General features: G+C 36.3%; 1 protein-coding gene and 1 pseudogene across 3 annotated transcripts in view; both read right to left on the reverse strand.

Moving 5' to 3' along the window:
- Nucleotides 1-23,357, reverse strand: part of SEC22A (SEC22 homolog A, vesicle trafficking protein) — a 130,564-nt gene that overhangs the window by 42,314 nt on the left and 64,893 nt on the right. For all 3 annotated transcript variants that reach the window (XM_077118135.1, XM_077118137.1, XM_077118136.1), the window contains exons 5-6: nucleotides 20,317-20,432; nucleotides 3,147-3,212 (exon numbers count right to left, since the gene is read on the reverse strand). In XM_077118135.1, coding sequence (XP_076974250.1) covers nucleotides 3,147-3,212; nucleotides 20,317-20,432 — 182 coding nt within the window. The remainder of the gene's footprint in view (nucleotides 1-3,146; nucleotides 3,213-20,316; nucleotides 20,433-23,357) is intronic.
- LOC143648310 (WD repeat and SOCS box-containing protein 2 pseudogene) lies at nucleotides 7,540-9,281 on the reverse strand (annotated as a pseudogene).

Below are 23,357 nucleotides of genomic sequence, written 5' to 3' on the forward strand. Positions count from 1 at the left end.
TATTTCACAGTATTCTGTAAAAGGTACCAGGCATGCTTATGTATAGCTCAGTGGTCAAGAGCACGAGCTTTGGAGTGGCAAACTTGGGTTCAAATCACTGGCTAGCTGTAAGAACTGTCTAGGCCTTAGTGAAAAATGCTGATGATAATGGGATTAGTGTGGGGCTTTCTGTAAGGATTTAATGGGTACAATGAGTATAACAGGCTTAGCACAAAGAGCTCAATATATTTTATGATTAAGCATTTAAAATGACTTCATTAAGGTCAAGCAGCAGAAGTTACATTTTTACAAGAATAACTGAAGAAATTACTTTAAAGTTAATATTTACCTCACATTGTTTTATAGATGAGATTATGCCTGAATGTTACAAAAGTATAGCCTTATTAACATTATAAAATTATACAAATATGGGCATTTTGTTTAGAGGTAGCATGATATAGTGGAAAGAGCACACTATATTTAACATCAGAAAATTCATTTAAGTCCTGACTTCACCACTTATCTCAGGATAGTACTCAAACTGTTTCAGCTTTCTTATTTTTAAAAAATGGAATAATATGCCCTGTGCAAAGGGAATACAGGGATTAAAATAGAAAATTTATACAAGAACACACTATAAAAGAAAAACACCATGTGACATTAACAAATACAAGTTCTCACATTTCCTGCATGAAATGTAATTAAAAATCTGTCAAATATGACAGAAAAACAATTTCCAAAGATAATATAAATGATTAAGAAAAACAAAGGGACTTTCTATAAAAATGAGGCCACTGAAACGAAAATTTCCAGTATGCCTGTACATAAAAGTTGGATGAGTATATTCAGAATATTTCCCCAAAGGCTTTTACTGAATTTTAAATTGCCTTATATATATTTCAATATTTTTATTAACACATATTCACACACATACATTCCATACATGGTGTAAAATCAATGGTTCACAATACCATCACACAGTTGTGTATTCATCACCATGATCATTTTTTAGAAAATTTGCATCACTCCAGAAAAAGAAATAAAAAGAAAAAATTCATACATACCATACCCCTTACCCCTTCTTCTCACTGATCACTAGTATTTCCATTTACCCAATTTATTTTACCCCTCATTCTCCCTATTATTTATTTATTTATTTTTATCCATATTTTTTTTTACTCATGCGCCCATACTCTGGACAAAAGAAGCATCAGACACAAGGTTGTCACAACCACACAGTCACACTGTAAAAGTTCTATCTTTATACGATTGTCTTCAAGAATCAACGCTACTGGAACACAACTCAACAGTTTCAGGTGCTTCCCTCCAGCCACTCCAATATACCATTAACTAAAAAGGGATATCTATATAATGCATAAGAATAACCTCCAGGATAACCTCTTGACTCTGTTTGAAATCTCTCAGCCACTGAAACCTTATGTTGTCTCATTTTGCTCCTCCCCCTTTTGATGAAAAAGGCTTTCTCTAATCCCTTGATGCTGGATCCCGGCTCATCCTGGGGTTTCAGTCCCACGTTGCCAGGAAGACTCACACCCGTAGGAGTTATATTCCAGATAGGGCAGACAGCAGTGAGTTCACTTGCTGAACTGGCTTAGAGAGACAGGCCATATTTAAACAACAAAAGAGGTTCTCTGGGGGTGACTCTAAGGCCTCATTTTAAGTAGGTTTAGCCTATCCTTTGCAAGAATAAGTTTCAGAGAGGCAAACCCCAAGATCAAGGGCTCAGCCTATTGATTTGGTTATCCCCACTGCTTGAGAGAATATCAGAAATTCTCCAAATGGGAAAGATAAATATTTCCTCCTTTCTCCCCAGTCCCCCAAGGGGATTTTGCAAATACTTCTTTATTCACTACCCAAATTGCTCTGGTATATATTAGGGCATCACACTAACCTGGACAAACTAATAAAATTCCACACCCTATTCAAGATTCCATGTATTCATGATATTCAACAAAACTGACCATATAAGTTAAAATAGGAAATGCACTACCCAAAATATAAATTTCGAACAAATAAATGACTCTCCATTTGGTCTCACACAGAAGTTGAAGTTTTAAAATATGGACAATATCATCCTTTACCCTGTATTTCAATTTACCTTAGTCCTATCCAGATCAGCTTCATTCATATCTCTACTCAAAGTCTGATCACTTTTTCAACTTTGTAAATAGTTGCTTTATGGTATGATGCTGACTTTCACAGCTTCAGAGCTTTAATTCTGAGTCTCAGGTATCACATAAATACCCGAAGTTTCTGGGAATAACCAGGTTATACACAAATAGCTCAGTATCTCAGAATTTAGAAATAACATTTCCAACTCCTGAATATATGTGACTGCTATAGATGGCCTTATATATGCAGTTCTGAATTTTTCAATATTTTTTCTATGCAAGTTAGAGGAATGTGTCACTTATGAAAGTTAGGTCAAAGGGCCTTTCACTAACATGTTTAAATAAAGAAATTCTTGTGTTTGGTATAGGTACCCACGTTTCCCTACAAATGTGTATCACCTCCAGCCTTGGAAATGTAAGTAGTAGTGTCCACACAACCCAGACACAAGACCTCTTCTCTTCAGTCTCATGTCTACACTGTTTTCAAATCCTAGTGAGTCTTCCTTCTCAATGTCCATTTTTTTCTGTTCCTCTTGCCATTACCATAGTTTAAGCTCTCATTACCTTCTGCCTTAAGTAATGAAATCCCAACTAATATCCTTGCCTCAGTCTCTCCACTCATAATCCATCCTATTTATTACTGATAAATAAAATTTATTAAAATCCTGCTTTTTTCGGTGTCATACCGTATTCAAAGATATTTTCCAAAGTACAAAATCCTCAGCCTGAAATACAAGCAGAGCTTGAAAGCTGAATAATTAAGCACCAGAAAATCTAGAAGAAGCCTCTGCTGTCCTAGACAGGTAATGTGCTAATGCTGAAACCCCAGTGCAAAAAGAAGTTCACTGGGGTCTATATATACTTAAAATGGATATATTGGCCATAAAGTTAAGACAGGCTCAAATTATAAGAGGCAAACAACTCAGACATTATTTTTACTTATTTAAAATGCACAAGATTTTAAGAAATTGTTGGAACTGATATCCGAAACATAGTAATAGGAAAGTGTTCCTAAAAAAATAGGAGAGAACCTACCTGGTAAAGGCAGGCTGCTGTTCCAAGGAAAAATGCAATGATGTAATTAAAATCCTCACCATCACTCTGTGAAAACAAAATAAAAGATTACTTTTTTTTTCTGGTAGAAGCCTATTTCCACAGATAACCCATTGACAGGATGCTGACAATGTTCATACACAGAGCCAAAATTTTCAGTGATATGTAAAAATTCTCAAGAGTTCTGAAAAAGAAGCATAAAATATATCATAAGAACCAAGGAGTAGGGCGGGCCTTAGTGGCTCAGCAGGTAGAGTCCTCGCCTGCCATGCCGGAAATCCGAGTTTGATTCCCAGTGTCTGTCCATGCAAAAGTAAACAGAAGTTTTTAATGATATTCTCACAAGCAGTGGGGACAACCAAAGCAATAGGCTGAGCCCTCAATCTTGGGGTTTATTCATATGAAACTTATTCCCACAAAGAATAGGCTAACCCTACTTAAAATTAGTACAAAGGGTCACCCCCAGAAAACCTTTTTTGTTGCTCAGATGTGGCCTCTCTCTCTCAGCCAACACGACAAGCAAACTTACTGCCCTCACCCCTCTACGTGGGACATGACTCCTAGGGGTATAAACCTTCCTGGCAACGTGGACAGAAATCTTGGAATGAGCTGGGACTCAGCATCAAGGGATTGAGAAAATCTTCTAGACCAAAAGGGGGAAGAGTGAAATGAGACAAAATAAAGTGTCAATGGCTAAAAGATTTCAAAGAGTCGAGAGGTTATCCTGGAGGGTATTCTATACATTATATAGATATAACCTTTTAGTTAAGGTATGTTGGAGAGGCTGGAGGGAAGTGCCTGAAAATGCAAAACTGTGTTCCAGTAGCCATGTTTCTTGAAGATGATTGTATAATGATAAAGCTTTCACCATGTGACTATGTGATTGTGAAATCTTATGTCTGATGCTCCTTTTATCTACAGTATGGACAGATGAGTAAAATATAGGGATTAAAAATAAATAAATAATAGGGGGAACAAATGTTAAAATAAATTTAGTAGATTGAAATACTAGTGATCAACAGGGGAAACAAAGGCTAAAATACATTGGGTAGATGGAAATACTAGTAATCAATGAGAGGGAGGGGTAAGGGGTATGGTATGTATGAAATTTCTTTCTTTTTTCTCTTTATTTCTTTCTCTAAATTGATGCAAATGTTCTAAGAAATGATAATGGTGATGAATATACAACTATGTGATGATATTGTGAGTTATTGATTATATACCAAGAATGGAATGATCATATGGTGAGGATGTTCGTTTTTGTAAGTTGTTATGTTTTAAAAAAAAAAATAACCAAGGAGTAGTAGAGGCAGAGGAAGGCTACAAGTGTTCCTCTGTGCTTTGACCTCTCACATCAATTCCATTTCACTTACGAGAAGATGAAAAACAAAGGGAAAAAGTTCCTATATACTGTTAAAAAAAAAAAAAAAACCTCTGTTCTTTCTACTAAAGACACTATATAAAAATGCACAATACTCCAGGGGCCTATAAAATCACTCCCGCTCACTAGGGTCACTGCTTAACTTACATAAAAATGGACAAACTTGAGTATCTAGTAAGCACATCATTGAATTGTCCATTAAAGTAATCTGGCATGATTAAAAAAACAAAACAAAACTGTGAAAACTGAAAAGCTACTGTCCACTAGAGTGTGCTAAATCCCACTGAGAAAAGTCTGGACTACTCAATCATGCATGTCATGCTAGAAAAAAAGCCACCCAGAGAAAAAAGAGAGATGGAGCATGCACAGAATATTTCTTTTAAAAGAAAACTAATAGAGAAATGTAATAATGTTTTTCTATCCCTTTCTGGTTCCTCTTAAATATCTACATTTATCAACCTTCTTCAATGTTTTTATGAGGTAGAACATTACAACCCGGCTTTCTTCCAGGCAGGAGCATTAAATTTAGGTCTTTTCTTACTTTAGAACAAATGCTTTTTTTATAATGAAAATTTCCACAAGACACAGAAGTTACTATCATGAACATATTTTCATGAAATAATGTAATAATAAATTTCCATTTAGAATTGTTAAGCAACAGGACTGACTGGAAGGCAGAGGGAAAGCTGCTTATCCTAGTGTGAAAGTTGTAAAATAGGAACCATTAATCTGTCTGGGATGCTTAGGCCAGTTCTACCTCAGACGCAAGGAAAGTCAACACTTTCCACTTCAGTTATTCTAACACTTTAAATAAGTTCTGCTTGGTAGCTTTTTATTTAGCCTTTAAAAAAACCAAAACTTTTTTATTTTGAACTAATTTTAAACATAAGGGATAGTTGCAAAATTAAATCCATAAGGAAGAACTCCAAAATACCCCCACCGTCCCCGCAAATAACTAGATCTATCAATTTTAACATTTGCCACCTTTGTGGTATCATTCCTCCTTTCTTTATACGTATCTACCAAATATTTGAGAACGCTGCACATAGCATACTGCTTGAACCATAATACTTCCATATGCATTTACTATGAACAATATTCACTTCTGCTTAAGTGCAGTTATCAAGTTTAAGAAATTTAACATTATCATAAAGTTTATATTTTACATTCCAATTTTTTCTTATGTTCCAAAAATGTCCTTTTGAGCCTTTTCTCTTCCATTCTTAGACCTCATCCAGTATCATGTATTGTATTTAACTGCCATTATCTCTTTAGTTTCTCTTATTTTTGAATTGTGGACACATATATACAACATAAATCTTCCAATCTCAGTAGCTCTCAAGCATACCCTTCGGTGGGATTAATCATATTCACAATATTGTAGTACTCTCATCACCTTCCATTACTTTCCTTCACCCCAAACAGAAATCAAACACTTATTTTGCATTAACTCCCCATTGCTTCTGTCCCCCTACCCCTGGTAACCTATATTCTATTTTCTGTGTCTATAAGTTTTCATATTCTTTGACATTTTTTTTGTGATTACTGTGAGGCTTAAATTTAATTCTAAATCCACAACAAATCTCATTTGCTTTGATACAGACTTAACAATTACCGTAGCATACATAAACCATGTTCCTATAATACCCCCTCCTTTTATGTAGTTATTATCATAAACTATCTGTTTATACATTATGAGTCCAAAACCATTGGTTTATCACTATATTTTATGGATTTGCCTTTTAGATTATGTAGGAAATAAAAAGTGACATTACAAACCAAAAACACAAAAGTACTGGTATTTATATTTATTAACATCATTGTCTTACAGATCTTTATTTCTTTATGTGGTTTCAGTCAGTTGTCTAATGTTCTTTTCTTTCAACCTGAAGAACTCCCCTTAGCATTTCTTTTAGGACTGGTTTAGTAGTGATGAAGTCCCTCAGCTTTTGTTTGTCTGGGAATGTCTTAATTCCTCATTTTTAAAAAAATATATTAAATTTTCCTAAGGCAGATTTTGTTGGAATAAGATGTCTTGATTGGATAACTAATATACCACTGAAGGAGAATATTGCTTTCAAGGACCTATTTTTGTTAAGGGGACAGAGTTGAAACTGGCTGATGAGCTCAATGAGATTAAGCACAAAGACAGATCTCGTACATAGAACATGAGGAAAAGTGGTGATAACATCAATTTACACAAGAGATATCCTCACAACTGTTCCACTGAAGTACTATGGTTTTTAGATACCATTGAGAAAAACACAGATGTACCTTAACATACGTTGAGAAAATACAACTAAATATGCTAATCAATGGCAAAAACAGAGAGTTCAGTAGCCATTTTAACAGCCATGCAGTTTAGGAAAACAACCTAATGTATGATAGTATCTACTAGTCAAGAACACACCCTCTGATTCACCCGTAATTTAGTTAAGTGATATTAATCCCTCATTCCAAATGGCTCCACAGACACTATCCCCTGGATCACAGAGAAGCCAGAGGAAGGACAGTACTTGCCAACATCAGAGAAACTCTGACTACAGAGGAGAGAACTTAAAACAATGCCACCTCAGCATCTGGAAACCACCACAATGGCAGGGACTAAGCAGAAGTCACATTTCCCAGTGGAAGGAGATTAACCTTCATTGCCACTAAAGAGAGGATCTTGAGGCCCGGTCACTTTTATTATGAAAACATCAATGACCGCACTTTGAATTAAAATGACTCGAAAGAATTCAACATTGCTGAATATAAGTAGAATTAAGATTTACGGTAAGGCTTGGGATCTGTGGAAGTGGAACCACCTCTAAGATGGACTTTCACATGTTATAGAGAAAAAGATCCAGGACTATAGTCCACTGGAATCCAGTTTTGCTACATTCTGGAATTATATTTCAATCGAAGACCAGATGTTTGACCCATTATTCCAGCTACTCTTTTGTTAGGAGGATTTACCCTGCTACAAAAAAACAAAACTCCATGTAGCACTGCTTATAAAGTCCTGTATGTGAGGAACTCCTCATTTTCTTGGGTATCAGCAGTGCTAGGACTTCGTAAGTTGTTAAGAAAGTTCAAAGGGCTTTCTGGCATAAGTGCTTCAATGATAATAGGACCCTAACAGCAGTCCAGAACTGGATGTGGCCATCTCTTATCCTTGTGGAAATAAGCCCATAATGTGGAAAAAATGTGTAAAGATTATTTGTCATAGAAGCAAATGCAATTGGAGTTTTCAGTTCCAAAGCCCAGATCCTAAGGAGTCTGTCATCTGCCACCACGGCAAGGTACAAGTTTTCAAGAAAGCAGCACACTGATCTCAATGAACTAATGTGGACATCACTGTTGTCCATGGGGGGTGAGGGGGGGGGTGGTGCTGAGCTGGGTGTGGTGAAGTAACCTCAGCCTTTTGCAAGTATAAGAGTCCCATATAATCACGTTGGTGTGGCAAGATTTGAGGTGGTGGCTCAATTAACACCTGAATATGTTTACCATGTTTATTCGGGTCCCAGATGCAAAGAGTCTTGTCCCATGAAGCAGAGACCAAAATCAAACTGTCACTGGGTAATGCTCAGATCTCTTCCAATGTTTTAAAAGCAAGAAAGATTCAAAAGCAGGAACCCTGTCTGCACCGCCCAAATTTTGATCTGCCCATCGTTGAGTCCCATAGCAAGGATCAAGCAAGAGACATCTGGTCCTTGGGGATGGTGGCATATCCATAGTTTCCTGCTTGGTGGAGAAGGCCATGGGCTGAAGGTCAACCCCCAGACAATCTGACCACAGTCCAAGGTCTTCTCATTTGGGCTGCCTCACCCTTTTAGATAATTTTTGCTGCCTTGGTTTTTGACTTCAAAGTCTTTGGAGATGAGCTGCTTGCTCCTCCAGCAGCCAGGGGATCAGTTTGACAATACAGTGTTCTTGACACCAAGCAAACCAGGAGCCATCTGGGGAGAAGGCGACACTCCAGGTTTCACAACTCGACTTCCAATCGAACTGGTGGGGTGCCGGGCTTGAGTTCTGTCAGCAGCAGCGGCTCTTCTCCAGGATCCATGGAGGACACGTTTGGCCCCATCTGAGCCCTCACGCCATCCCCGCTTCACCCACTCCCGCCCCCACCCAGGCTCAACTGCCTCTGTGTTTGCTGCTCCCCAGAGAGCTCTTCTTCATTTTTGAAAGAGTTTTGCAAGATATAGAATTCTTAGTTGGCAATTTCTGCTATCAGCACTTTAAATTTAGTCCTTCTACTGCCTTTTTGCCTACATGGTTTCCATGAGAAAATGTTATTTAATCTTATTGAGGCTCCCTTGTATATGATACATTGCTTCTCATTTATGGTTTACAGAATTATTGCTTTATCTTTGGTATTCAATATTTAATTATAACACGGCATGGTGTAAGTCTATTTGGGTTTATCCTGTTTGAAGGTCGTTGAGCATCTTGAATGTGTATATTCACATCTTTTGTTACATTTAGGAAGTTTTCAGCCATTGTTTCTTTGAATACTCTCTTCCCTTTTCTTCTCCTTCTAGGACTTCAACAATGTATATTGTTATATATACCAATGTATATATTGGTATGCTCAATGGTATTCCACAGATTCCTTAGTTGATGTTCACTATTCTTCATTCTTCCCTTTCTCCTACTCAAACTGAATGATATCAATTGTCTTCTCTTTAAACTCATTGATTTTTCTGCCAGCTCCAATCTTATGTTGAATCCCTCTAAGGAATTTTAAATCTGTTACTTCAGCTATGCTTGGTTCCTTCTCATAATTTCCATCTCTCTACTGATATTCTCTTTGTATTTACATTTCCCTTTCTTGATTTCCTTTAGTTCTTTGTCCATGTTTTCCTGTAGCTCTCTGAGCTTAATTAGGGCCATTTTTTTTTAACAAGTCTTCGTCAGAAATATCCTAGGTCAGATCCTCCTCATTGAAAACTTTAATCTTCTTTGTCTGGGCTATCATTTCCTGTCTCTTTGCATGTTTTATAATCTTTTGTTGAAACCTGGATGTTTTTGATATTTTGCTGTGTCATCATTGGAATATGGACTCTAAGACATCTGTTCCTTAAGCAAGTGTTATAATAGATCCTTTAAGGTCAGGAGTTAATCAACAAAGAATAAGGGAAAAAAGAAAAACCATTCTCAATCTTTGTAGATTGACCTGTGCTAGTGTTTTCCTTCAGAGCTTATCCATATGAATTTGGGGAATAGCTCAAGGCCAAAGCACAGAGTGATACATGATCCTTTTTGTATATACATCTTGTCTTTGGCACGTGTGTGTGGCCCTAGGAATTTCTCTATTTAGGTGGACAGAAAAGTCCCCACTTACCTTGGAAGCATTTTTTTTCACAGTCTCAGGACATTGCACTTATGTCTTACAGCCAGCAATCCCTTGCTCCAGGAAGCATGACTTAACTGCTCTTACATCAGTTTTCTGCAGGAGAGCTCTGTGAGGTGCTTTCTACATGCAGGGTAAGTTCTGAGGCATCAAGTCTCTCTGGCCACCACCAGACAGATTGGGCCAGACATATATATACTCTATGTACATGAGAGTTACTCTTTTCCCTTTGCAACCAGGACCAGATATCCACACTGGGAGTGCAAACCAGCTCCAAAATGAGAGAGTGAGGATATGGGAGCACCCAGCCAGGAAATCCACTTTCAAGTTGCCTTTTTCTTGATTTGGTGCTCATCCTATTACTACAGTCCTTTCACTGTTTTCTAAAGCTTTAGATAGATGTTTCTACCAGTTCTTGCTAGTTGTTCCTAAACATTTATTTTAAAAATGATCTTTCTTCTGATTATAAAATCTATATCTGTGTGTGTATATGTATGTATGTGTGTGCATGTGTGTGTATATATATATATGAATCATGTTTACTGCTCATTAGTAATTCATATTATATCATAAAAACTTCCTCCATATAGTAAATTAAATACTCCTCAATCATGCAATTTTTTATAATTATATATCATTTTGTTGTGGGGATATATTGTAATTTAATCATTGTCATGCAATTGGATATTCATTTTTTCCTAAATTTACACTATCACTTTATAACTCTCTTATCTGGCTTCAAACAACTTAAGAGCATACTTCTGGAGCCAGAAATAGTCATTTTTTAATCCTAAGTGAAAAAAAGGACAGAAATTAAACATTTATAGACTATAAAGAGAAAATCTAGGGATGATTTTTATTTTGTACTTTACACATCCCCCAATTCTTTGACAATGAGCACCAGTCACAAAAAAATACTTTTATTTCTTTTTAAAGGAAGCAAATACTGCATCTTTGTATTGGTATTATCCCAGTAAAGAAAAACTTCCACTTAGCTTTAATGGGTATGTAATATTAAAAGATATTAACAAATCTATGTGAAATAAAGAACACAAGGAATAACAGTAATTTGATTACTTCTGTTTTATAGCAGCCATTACAAACAATTTTAAATCAGAATCTTAGAATGTTAGTGCTGAAGTGGTCCTTGAGCTCATGATATCTAAACCCTTTACCCCACAGACTAAGAAAATGGGAACCAAGAACAAAGACTAATTCATACAATGTCACAAAGTTAGTCAATGTCAGATGGCATCTTGCACTAGACTTCCAGGCTAGTGCTTCTACTGCTATATCACAATACTCTTTTTTCTACTGTACCACATGTAAACTACTTCTAGGTTGGCCTAGAATTAATTAATTAATCAGCCTAATTAATATCACTGTTTCAGGATTGAGTCTTAAAGGAACACAGGCAATATAAACCCAACGTGATAAAAGTATATGCATTCATGAGGTGTCAATTCACAATAAACATATTAATATCTCTAAACTCAGGACAAAGTTGGGAAATGAGTGAAAACAATCAAATTTACACATTAATGTGGACATCAAATCAAAATTTATCAACTTAAAAAAAAATACAACCAGAGTTCTGGGAAGATGGCGGAATAGAATAAGTTGAGCTCACCCCTACCCCAAGGAACAGCTAGACAAGGGACGGGAGGGTGACCAAGACAGCAATTTCTAGGGTGTAAGTAACCTGGGAGAGTCTTCTGCACCACACAGGGAGGCCCTGGTTGCAAAAGCTGAGGAACTGAGAAGCAGAGAACCAGAGACTGTCTAGCATTGACACCTCATGAATGCAAAGAGCCTAATGTGGAGCCCTCAAGAGTGCAAGGATGGGGAGATGAGGACTAGGAAGTAAGCCAGGCCGTGTTCCTGAAAAGCGCTACCCCTCAGCAACACAGTCCCACAACTCCTGTTTCTGCTCTTCTAGTGTCTTCTTATTCTCCTTTATTGTCATTAGCCATCTGTGCCAGTTTGAATCTGCAGTGGACCCCAGAAAAGCCATGTCCTTTGCAACTCACTCCACACACCTCAACGCCGTCACCTGCACCCCCATCTCACGTTCCAGTGCCCTCACCCTGCCAACCCCCTACCTGCCCCACACCCTCAGCACAACCCACCTCTGCTTTGCAAGGCCAGTCTTGTTCCGCCCCTCTCAAGCCCTACCCTTGACTCTCTGCCTCCTGAAGGCAGTCTCCAGAGCATAAAAACTCGGGTGCTTACTTCTATACCTAGGCTATACCCCCTCCCAACCCATACAGTCATACAGTTCCACCCTGCCACCCCCAAGCTTGGCACATGTATATCAGTTTATGGCCCTCCCAGATCTACACATGTGCACAGCCCCCAGTAATGACACCCTGCATCCTGCTCTGCATCCATCCCACAAATACAAGGCTTTAGACTACTGAAGGAAATCAACTTCTAAAGTAAACCAATAAGATATTTACATTCTGTGAAGACAATAGAGGATCACTAAGCATATGATGCAGGCAGATATAGCCCAGCCTAATGACTAAACTAAAACACCAGAGGAGACAGATTTTGGAGCAACTAGTCAAAGATGTTCATACAACTCTACTAAATAAAATAAATGGATGGTGTTCTAATTTGCTAGTTGCCTGAATGCAATATACCAGAAACAGAATGACTTTTAAAAGGGGAAATTTAGTAAGTTGTTAGTTTACAGTTCTAAGGCTGAGAAAATGTCCCAATTAAAACAAGTCTATAGAAGTTCCAATTTAAGGCATCCAGGGAAAGATACCTTGGTTCAAGAAGGCTGATGAAGTTCAATGTTTCTCTCTCAGCTGGAAGGGCACATGGCAAACATGGCGGCGTCTGCTGCCTTTCTTGTGGCTCTACAAAAGGGTCTCTCTCCAAAATGTTTTCTCTTTTAAAGGATTCCAGTAAGCAATTCCACCTTCAATGGGTAGAGACATGCCTCCATGGAAATCATCTAATCAAAAGTTACCTCCCACAACTGGGTGGGTCACATCTCTATGGGAACATCAAAATGCTCCCACCCAGCAATATTGAATGAGGATTAAAGGACATGGCTTTTCTGGGGTCCACCACAGATTCAAACTGGAACAGATGACTAATGACATAAAGGAGAACGAGAAGACACTGGAAGAGCAGAAAGAGGAATCTGAAAGAATAAATAGAAAAATAGAAGATATCACAGAGATTAAAGATGCTATAGACCAAATAAAAAACATACTAGAGACACAAAGCAGATTCGAAGAGTAGAAGAAAGAATAAATGAACTAGAGGACAGGACAACTGATTTCAAACGCTCAAAAAAGCAAATGACAAGAAAAAAGATGGAAAAATTTGAATTGGATCCCAGGGAAATGATGGACAAAACAAAGTGCACAAATACAAGAATCACTGGTGTCCCAAAAGGAGGAAAAGAATAGTAAAGGGCTAGGAAGATTAGTTGAGGATATACTGAGGGAAAACTTCCCAAGCCTTATAAGGACATAAATAAACAAGTCAAAGAAGCTCAACAAACTCCAAATAGAATAAATCCAAATAGGCCTTCCCCAAGACACATACTAATCAGTCTGTCAAATGTTGAAGAGAAGCAGAAAATCCTCAAAGTGGCAAGAGAAAAACAATCTACTACATACAAGGGAAACCACGTAAGACTGAGTTCAGACTACTCAACTGGTACCATGGAGGCAAGAAGGCAGTGGTATGATATATTTAAGATCCTGAAAGAGAAAGACTTGCAGCCAAGAATTCTGTACCCAGGCAAACTGTCCTTCCAAACTGAGGAAGAGACTGAAATTTTCACAGACAAACAAATTCTAAAAGAATCTGTCAACAAGAGACCAGTCCTACAAGAAATACTAAAAAGAGTTCTGCTAGTTGAAAAAAGACAGGAGAGGGAGGTCTGGAGGAGGGCACAGAATTGAAGAGTATATAGATTTAACAAACAAAATCCAAAAGATAAGATGGTGGATTCAAGAAACGCCTTTTCAGTAATAACTTTGAATGTTAACAGACTAAATTTACCAATTAAAAGATACAGATTGGCAGAATGGATTAAGAAATATAATCCAGCCATATGCTGCTCATAAGAGACTCATATTAGACACAAGGATACAAATAGACTGAAAGTGAAAGGATGGAAAAAGATGTTCCAACAAGTTGTAACCAAAAGAAAGCAAGAGTAGCTATACTAATATTGGACAAAATAGACTTTAAATGTAAAGATATTGTAAGAGACAAAGAAGGACACCATATATTAATTAAAGAGACAATTCACCAATAAGAAATAACAATCATAAATATTTATGCTCCCAGTCAAGGAGCTCCAAAGTACATGAGACAGACATTGGCAAAACTGGAGGGAACAATAGACATTTCAACAATAAAAGTAGGAGACTTCAATACACCACTCTCTTCTATAGACAGAAGAATCAGACAGAAGATCAACAAGGAAACAGAAAAGTTAAACAACCTGATAAACAAATTAGACCTAACAGACATATATAGATTATTACACCTCAAAACAACAGGATATACATTTTTCTCTAGTGTCCATGGAACATTCTCCAGGAAATATCATATGCTCGGACACAAGACAGGTCTTTAGAAATTTAAAAACATTGAAATTATTTGACACACTTTCTCTAAACACAATGGAATGAACCTGGATATCAATAACCAGCAAAGAATGAGAACATTCACAAATACATGGAGATTAAATAACACGCTCTTAAACAACTAGTGGGTCAAAGAAGAAATTGCTAGAGAAATCAGTAGCTATTTGAAGACGAATGAAAATGAGAATACAACATATCAGAAATTATGGGATTCAGCAAAGGCTGTGCTGAGAGGGAAATTTCTTGCCCTAAATGCCTATATTAAAAAAACAAGAAAGAGCAAAATTCAAGTAACTGCTCACCTGGAAGAACTTGAGAAAAAACAGCAAACTAACCCCAAAGCAAATAGAAGAAGAGAAGTAACAAAGATTAAAGCAGAGTTAAATGAATGGGAGAACAAAAGAACACTAGGAAGAACCAATAAAACCAAAAGTTGATTGTTTGAGAAAATCAATAAAATTGATGGGCCACTAGCATACCTAACAGAGAAAAATAGAAAGAGGATGCACATAAACAAAATCAGAAATGAGAAGGGATGCATTACTATAGACCCTGAAGAAATAAAAGAAGTCATAAGAGGTAACTATAACAACTATATGCCAACAAACTAGACAATTTTGATGAAATGGACAAATTCCTAGAAACACATAAACAAGATTCTACCAAGGTTCCATGCACTAGGGCAACTTTCTAGAAACCTACAACCTCCAGATGGGTCCCTGGACCAGGTAAGTCCTAAAGTGCAGAGAAGCCAGCCTCTCCAGAATATCAACTAGTTCATCCCCCTATCCCATATTATCAATACCCCTTTCTAACATGAAAAAATTAGAATGGCCATAGGCCAAATACACCTAAAGAGTGGGTGAAAGATCAAAGGTGATGATGCAGTTATGCAGAGAAGGTAGGTTTTAACAAATGAGTATGATTACTGAATCTTTCTATTGATATTTCTTTTAGTCTCCAGTATCTTAGAGCAACTAGAAGTAAAAACATAAAATTGTGGAATTGTAACTCATACTCAGAGTTGTAGAACTCTGAAATCTGTTCTACAACTAATGGCTGTGATGTGCTTTGAAATTTATTGCTTTTTTGCATATGTTATTTTTCACAAAAAGAAAAAAAAAGTTGATTGTGATGATAAATGCAAAGCTATATATGATATTGTGAACCACTGACTGTACACTTTGGATGATTACACGGTATATGAATGTATATAACAATAAAAGATAAAAAATTAAAAGAAAATATTATGTGTATAAAGAGTATTTGATGAAAAATGAGTCTGTTAGCACAGGCCCAGTCCTGCTTCATCTAGAAACAACTGTCTAGAAATCTTCCAAGCACTCGCCACACATCCACAGAATACTGTATGATTTCCATCTGTCTAGTCATTCTCTCTTCCTTCCATAAGGGCACTTAGACCCTTCAGTACTTTCCTTATTTTCTTTTACATATCTTAATGAGGCAATATTGGAGAAAGCAGTGAGAAATAAAATCTGAGGCCAATCTGCTTCAGGGAAAAAAAAAAAGAGATTAACAATCCATATTATTTTAACAGGAAGAAAACTAAGCTTTAGTTTTGTACGAATACCCAGCTTGACACAAAAGCTTTTCTTTTTGAAATATATGATAAACAAACATTAAATCTTGGTCAGTACTATCACAGAATTCACTTTCACAAACTCCTTTTTACAATTCTCTATATTCCTTGAGGGCTTATAACAAATAATGATTATAACAAAATTCAACTCCTCCAATTCTTTACTACTTTCTGTATCTATTCAGGCCTTGTAGTCAACAATGACTATACCAAAAAAATTAATTTCCTTAAACTCTTTCCCATCTTCCATATCCATTCCACCTATAGTTTCTCCTTATTCAGTCTACACATAATCAAAAATAAATTCACAAAGCTTTTGAAACTGCATACTTCCTTTCAATAACAGTACTCACGAAGGGTTGGGGGAGAAGACCCAGAGATACTACAAAATAATGGAAGAAGGAAGAATTTATGCTTAAGTTTGGAACACAGCCAGGAATCTATATACTTTAAACTCAGAACACACAAATGATTACTTTATAGCATGGCTAAACTGTCTCAGTTCAATTCAGCAGTAATTTCAAAGGTCAGAGAAACCCCAGGTTTGAAATATAATCAGCCTTTCAATATTTAAGGGCTTTATATCCAGAAAATTCAATTTTTTTACAACATTATTCCCAAGTGCTAAATAACACCAGGAACATGTTAATTTACAAAATTAAGTTATGGCTTCTTAAAAAACTAGTTCAGAGCTCTATTTATTTAAGTGCTACTCTCTTGTTTGAAGGTCTTACAAGTTTCATCTCTTCTATGCGGTCTTTTTAGGTAATTCTTTATCTATCTGCTTCTTAAATTCTTCAGCATTTTTAATAGTTTGTTACCACTGTCTTATACTATGTCCTAGTACACATATATCTAACTAGAATATAAATTCTTTGAAACTAAGAATTATGTCCTCTCTATTCATAACAGCATTTACTAACAACAATATACTGATCGACATTAACAAAGCCACTACAAATTCTTCTATCCAGGTAATTAAGTTTATAAAAAACATTTATATTTTTTACTAAACTTAACTGAGGTCTTAAATAGAACATGTTTGAAGCATTAGCCCATTTATAATTTTATAATACTTTATATGTGTTACTATTACTAGATACATTGCTCAGTTTATGTAACTGAACCTATCTAGTTAGGATATTTTAAGAAGAACTTTGAGAATGTATTTATAACATTGGTTTATTTTATCAGTAAGCTTGTATAAATTTAGGGGGAACATACCCAAGCAAAATAAAATTGCATTTGTTCAGCTCAAATTTATCATAAAATTCCTTTTATCAGAGGTTGAAAAAAAATCTCTCTTTATAATATCTTAAAATTACAATTTTAAAAGTATATTGACTATTAAGTTTTGGAAAGTACACTGCCATTGTTTAATTTGTCCCAAGCCTAAACCCAGAAAAACTTTTCCATATCTCTTAAAAATCTTTCAGTTTACTTACTGGAATTTGGTAATTAGATTTTATTATTTATATTTTAACAATGATATGATTACTATAGTTACTATTGCAAAGGTATTACAGGAAAAAAATAGTATCAACACATCTTATTTTGTAACATTGTTTTGCTTACTATTACTAATCTCCAGGGCCAGTAAAATAATTCTTCATCATACCTTGCCGTATCTTTCTGTGCCTAGCCCTCCCCCCTTAACTCCTTTAGGTGGTTAGGCCTTGGGGCAAGATGAAGCCTGGTTTTTTGAAAGTTTTAGATGAGGGCTGTGAAATTTTGAGAGTTTTTATGGTCTTCTATAACTATTCCCAATTATTAGATTAATTTTACTAAAAGCTGTAACCAGGACCATTGGAAAAGGTCTTTGTTTTATCGAGACGCAGCCCTTTTCAGTTTTCCAGGGGCAGTTTCTTTCTAATGCCCAGGTTTATTTACAGTAATTACAAAACTAAGGTTTTGAATCTTGCCATTCAGTGAGTTTTTTCTTTTTACTCTTTTACTTCAGAAGTACCGATTAATATAAACTTCAAATCAATCAATCAATCCTCTTCACATCCCTACATTACTTTTCTTTCCATAATCACAAGCTAAAAAAAATTTTTTTAATGCAAAAGATGGCTTGCTTGAGCACTATAGTTACATGGAATCTTGAATGGGTTGTAAGATCTTGTACGTTTGTGCAGGTTGGCGTGATGCCCCAGTGTACCCCAGGGTGGTTTGGGCCGAGAATAGGGAGTGTTTGCAGGATTCCCTTGTGGGGCTGGGGAGAAGGGAGGAAATGTTGAACTCCCCCATCTGGGGAATTCCTGGTGTTATTGCAGGCAGTGGGGGCACAAATTCAATATGTTGAGCCCTCGATCTCGGGGTTTGACACTATGAAACTTAATTCTGCAGAGGAGGAGCTAAGTCTACTTGTAATTGTGCCTTGGAGTCACCGCCAGAGAACCTCTTTTGTTCCTCAGATGTGGCCTCTCTCTAAGCCACCTTGGTAGGAGGGTTCACTGCCCTCCCCCCACCGTACATGGGACATGACTCTCAGGAGTATAAATCTCCCTGGCAATGTGGGACAAGACTCCTGGGATGGACCAGGACCTGGCATCATAGGACTGAGAAAGCCTTCTTGACCAAAATGGGGAAGAGAGAAATGAGAAAAAATGAAGTTTCAGTGGCTGAGAGATTTCAAACAGAGTTAACAGGTTATGCTGGAGGTTTTTCTTATGTATTAATATCTATCCCTTTTCAGTTTATGGAGCATTGGAGTGGCTGGAGGTAAATGCCTGGAACTGTTGAGCTGTGTTCCGGTGACCTTGATTCTTGGGGAAGATTATGTAGCTGTATGGCTTTTGCAGCATGACCATGTGACTGTGAAGGCCTAGTGTCTGATGTGCCTTTTGTCTGGGGTATGGAGAGATGAGTAAAGAAGTAAGGAAAAATAAATGAGTGGAAAATGGGGGCGGGTGGATAGCGGGTAGAAAGAACTGGGTGGGTTGAGATGCTGATGTTCAATGAGAGGGAGTGGTGCAGGATGTGGGATGTATGAATTTATTCTTTTTTCTCTTTGTTTCTTTTTCTGGAATGATGCAGATGGTCTAGGGATGATCATGGTGATGAATGCATGGCTATGTGGTGATGTTGTAGGCCAATGATTGTATACTATATCTGGATTGTATGTGTGTGAGGATTTCTCAATAAAAATGTTACAAAAATAAAAAAAATTGAAACAGTACCTTATTCATTAGCTTTATAGGTAGCAGTATCCAAATTGCCTTTGTTTCTTTTTGAGAAGTTGTCTAAGTGGCTCAAAATTTAACTCTTTCTGCCTACAACTGATAGAATGCTACTCTGAATGCTCCCCAAACTAACAGCAAATTTAAAACAAGATATAAGGTATATTGAGTAGGTTTTGGCAAATGGTAAAGTGCACAGTATTCTGAGTTTAATGTTGATTGGAAAAAAAAAAAGCCTGAAGCACAACGTGGTAGTGTTAAGAACCTTCACAAAAAGTGAATATGAGTAAGGGAAAGGGAATCCGGATAGTCTGAAATGAACCAGACTTTAAGAAAGGAAGTTTCCAAAGAAATCATAAGAGAAAAAGTATGTTCTGAAGGCTACAGTCTTTTAAAGAAAATATGGTTTAAGAAGAATAGTGGAAAAGGCAAAGGAAAAAAAAGTTGGTAATATGTGAAGAAATCAGTGGTAGCACAGGTCGCTCCAGTTTAAAAGGGCACCAACTAAAGAGGGAAAAGAACAGATAACTAAGTAGGAAAACAGAGAAGTAGGACAAAAACACTGCTCATGGATCTCCTCTTCATTATTCCATTCTGTATACTTATAGTCTTTCAAGTTCAGCTAACTACCTTCTCCACAAAACCTTCTCCTATCTTGACTCATACTGACTCTCCTCTTCTGAAATGCATTCTTGGCAATTACTCATGGCCTTCTTTTCTTCCTGAGTTCAACTGTAAGCTCTGAGACTTCAGGGTCCATGTCATACATGCCTTGATGTCCCCAAAGTGCCAACCGGCAGTGGCTTCCTGCCAAGTAGATGTTAAATAAACGTGCTGATAAAGTCAAAGATGCCAACCAATATCAATGTTTTTAGAGAAAGGGGAGACTAAACTGATACAAATAACACATAATTTGGGCGTTATTTGTTGATGCATTGTAAATTGTACTAATATCCAATCCAATTCAAGTCAGTTTTATAACAGAATCAATAGACAGAGTCACCGGAAATTGCAAAAATGGCACAATACCTGCAGGAGACTTTCTATGGCATGAAAGCCTCGAATTAAATTCAGAGCTCCACATAAAAGACTAAGGATAAATGCCACAATTCCTGATAGGGTTGTTGGTTCCAGTCGCTGGTGAGCTGTAAAATAAGAAATGGTGGAAACAAACACTAATATCTCATGTACTTAAACTTATGTAACATGAAGATTCACTGCTCAATTTAAATGGGTCAAATATAGATTAACCTTAATTAAATTACTTAACAATATAACTAAGCAATTAAATACTTAACAAATAAATATGAAACATTTCACAACATAAAAGTTTCATTTCCCTAAGCTCATATTAAATTAATTCCTTTTTCTATACATTTTTAACAAAGACATCTAATTTGTATTTGGGATATATAGTGCTAAGGAGTACTCACATTTGGCAAGTAAATCATGTAGGCAAAAACCTTACTGTCCAAATAAATCTACTATTTGCAACTAGGTGCAATATTTGCGAAGGTGACTTTGCTTGGAAATTTACTGTGCAATTCTTACTTTTTCTGAAAATGCTCAGAAAACATTTTAAGTATATACCTAGTTTGCTTTTAAGTAAAGCTCTCCCTTATCTGGGTTCTATGACCAGTGAAACATGAAAGTTGATACATAAAAACATGAAAGTTCATATATATAATCACCAATCTGAACTCCACAAAAAAAATAGAGTTTCATAGCTATGAAATTACTGGTCCTCTGAAGCTGACTTCAAAGTAAAAATGATAAAATATTAGTTGAAGTAATGACCATTCCATGTGTATACACTCTCATCTTTCAAGACTTCAGCAGCATATGACACTCAGTTATACAGTATCTTCCTTTAATCATCAACCAACTTTTAATATATTGAATTAACAATAACTCTAAACAAAAACATGAAACTAAATTCATAATCATCTCAGCTTGGAAAGGAAGAACGAGAAAAAGAACAGCACCACCACATTTAGGTCATTTTATTTAAATCACTGAGGTGTAAAAGTATTCACAATGAAGTTAAGGAGGTAGAACATTACATACAAGGGCTTAAATCTTACCTACCTATAATCAACCATATGGGTGAAAGCTTTCCTAAACAGTTCATAAAGACAAAAGAACCCATGGATCACAAAAAAATATTTATTCCTCAGGTTCAACAGAAAATGCTAATATAAAACAGCAGAAAAAGCTATTATTTCTTTAAGTTCTTCTGTGTTCAAACTGATTGTCTAGTCCTCTAATCAATTTCCTTGAGCTTTGAATAAGAAAACAGAAAGTTAAATGTCACCATAAAGTAATGATACTAAGTCTTATACTAGTGGAGAACAAACCTCATAAATATATACCCCAACTGCTCTACCAATTTGTGGCATTTTGCACTCTCCTTCCCTCTCTTTGTTGTTAAGGGAGAAACGGCCCTAACAAAAAGAAAAAAAGAAATGCTTAACATGTCCCTTCAACATAAAACCACCTGACAACTGAATAGATTATATAAATCATGCCTCCTCGACAATATTTGGAAACGACATATCAGATAAAGGTCTAGTATCCAGAATTTATAAAGAGATTGTTCAACTCAACAACAAAAAGACAGCCAATCCAGTTACAAAATGGGAAAAAGACTTGAACAGACACCTCTCAGAAGAGGAAATACAAATGGCCAAAAGGCACATGAAGAGATGCTCAATGTCCCTGGCCATTAGAGAAACGCAAATCAAAACCACAATGAGTTATCATCTCATACCCACCAGAATGGCCATTATCAACAAAACAGAAAATGACAAGTGCTGGAGAGGATGTGGAGAAAGAGGCACACTTATCCACTGTTGGTGGGAATGTCAAATGGTGCAACCACTGTGGAAGGCAGTTTGGCGGTTCCTCAAAAAGCTGAATATAGAATTGCCATATGACCCAGCAATACCATTGCTACATATCTACTCAGAGGACTTAAGGGCAAAGACACAAACGGACATTTGCACACCAATGTTTATAGCAGCATTATTTACAATTGCAAAGAGATAGAAACAGCCAAAATGCCCATCAACAGACGAGTGGCTAAACAAACTGTGGTATATACATATGATGGAATATTATGCAGCTCTAAGATAGAATAAACTTATGAAGCATGTAATAACATGGATGGACCTAGAGAACATTATGCTGAGTGAGACTAGCCAAAAACTAAAGGATAAATACTGTATGGTCTCACTGATATGAACCGACATTTGAGAATAAACTTGGAATATGTCATTGGTAACAGAGACCATCAGGAGATAGAAATAGGGTAAGATAATGGGTAATTGGAGCTGAAGGGATACAGACTGTGCAACAGGACTGGATACAAGAACTCAGAAATGGACAGCACAATACTACCTAATTGTAATGTAATTATGTTAAAACATTGAATGAAGCTGCATGTGAAGTATAGTTTTTTTTTTCTATTATCGTTTTATTTCTTTTACTGTTGTCTTTTTATTTCTTTTTCTAAATCGATGCAAATGTACTAAGAAATGATGAATATGCAACTATGTGATGATATTAAGAATTACTGATTGTATATGTAGAATGGAATCATCTCTAAATGTTTTGTTAGTTAATTTTTTTAATTAATAAAAAAATCATGCCTCCTCTAAAGTGTATAAAAAGTATACCTTATAAAAAACAAAATAATATTCTGCATAACTAAAAACCTTAGCGTTTTTAGTTATATAAGGTATTTACGTAGTTTAGTAAGGTATTTTCCCTCTTTGTTGGAAAAATATTACCATTTTAATGTGTTTATGAATATCTATTTAAGAGATGAATAATAATTCCTTAAAAAAGTAGCAACTGGCTTTCCACAAGCACACAGCAAGAAACTCTCTTCCTTATTCCTTTCCCTTTTTTGTTCTTATTTCATGAGGCAAGTGCGTGTGAGGGGGTGGCTGTTAGTATTTTTTCCTTCTCCTTTTGCTCCCCTCTCTATCTTTTCTTTCTTCTTGTTCTTAATGCAACAGACTAAAGAGTGAGAGGACTAGATTTCCAGTATAATATTCAGAATATGT

Source organism: Tamandua tetradactyla, chromosome 10 (assembly GCF_023851605.1).
Source record: "Tamandua tetradactyla isolate mTamTet1 chromosome 10, mTamTet1.pri, whole genome shotgun sequence".
In the NCBI taxonomy this organism is placed as follows: Eukaryota; Metazoa; Chordata; class Mammalia; order Pilosa; family Myrmecophagidae; genus Tamandua; species Tamandua tetradactyla.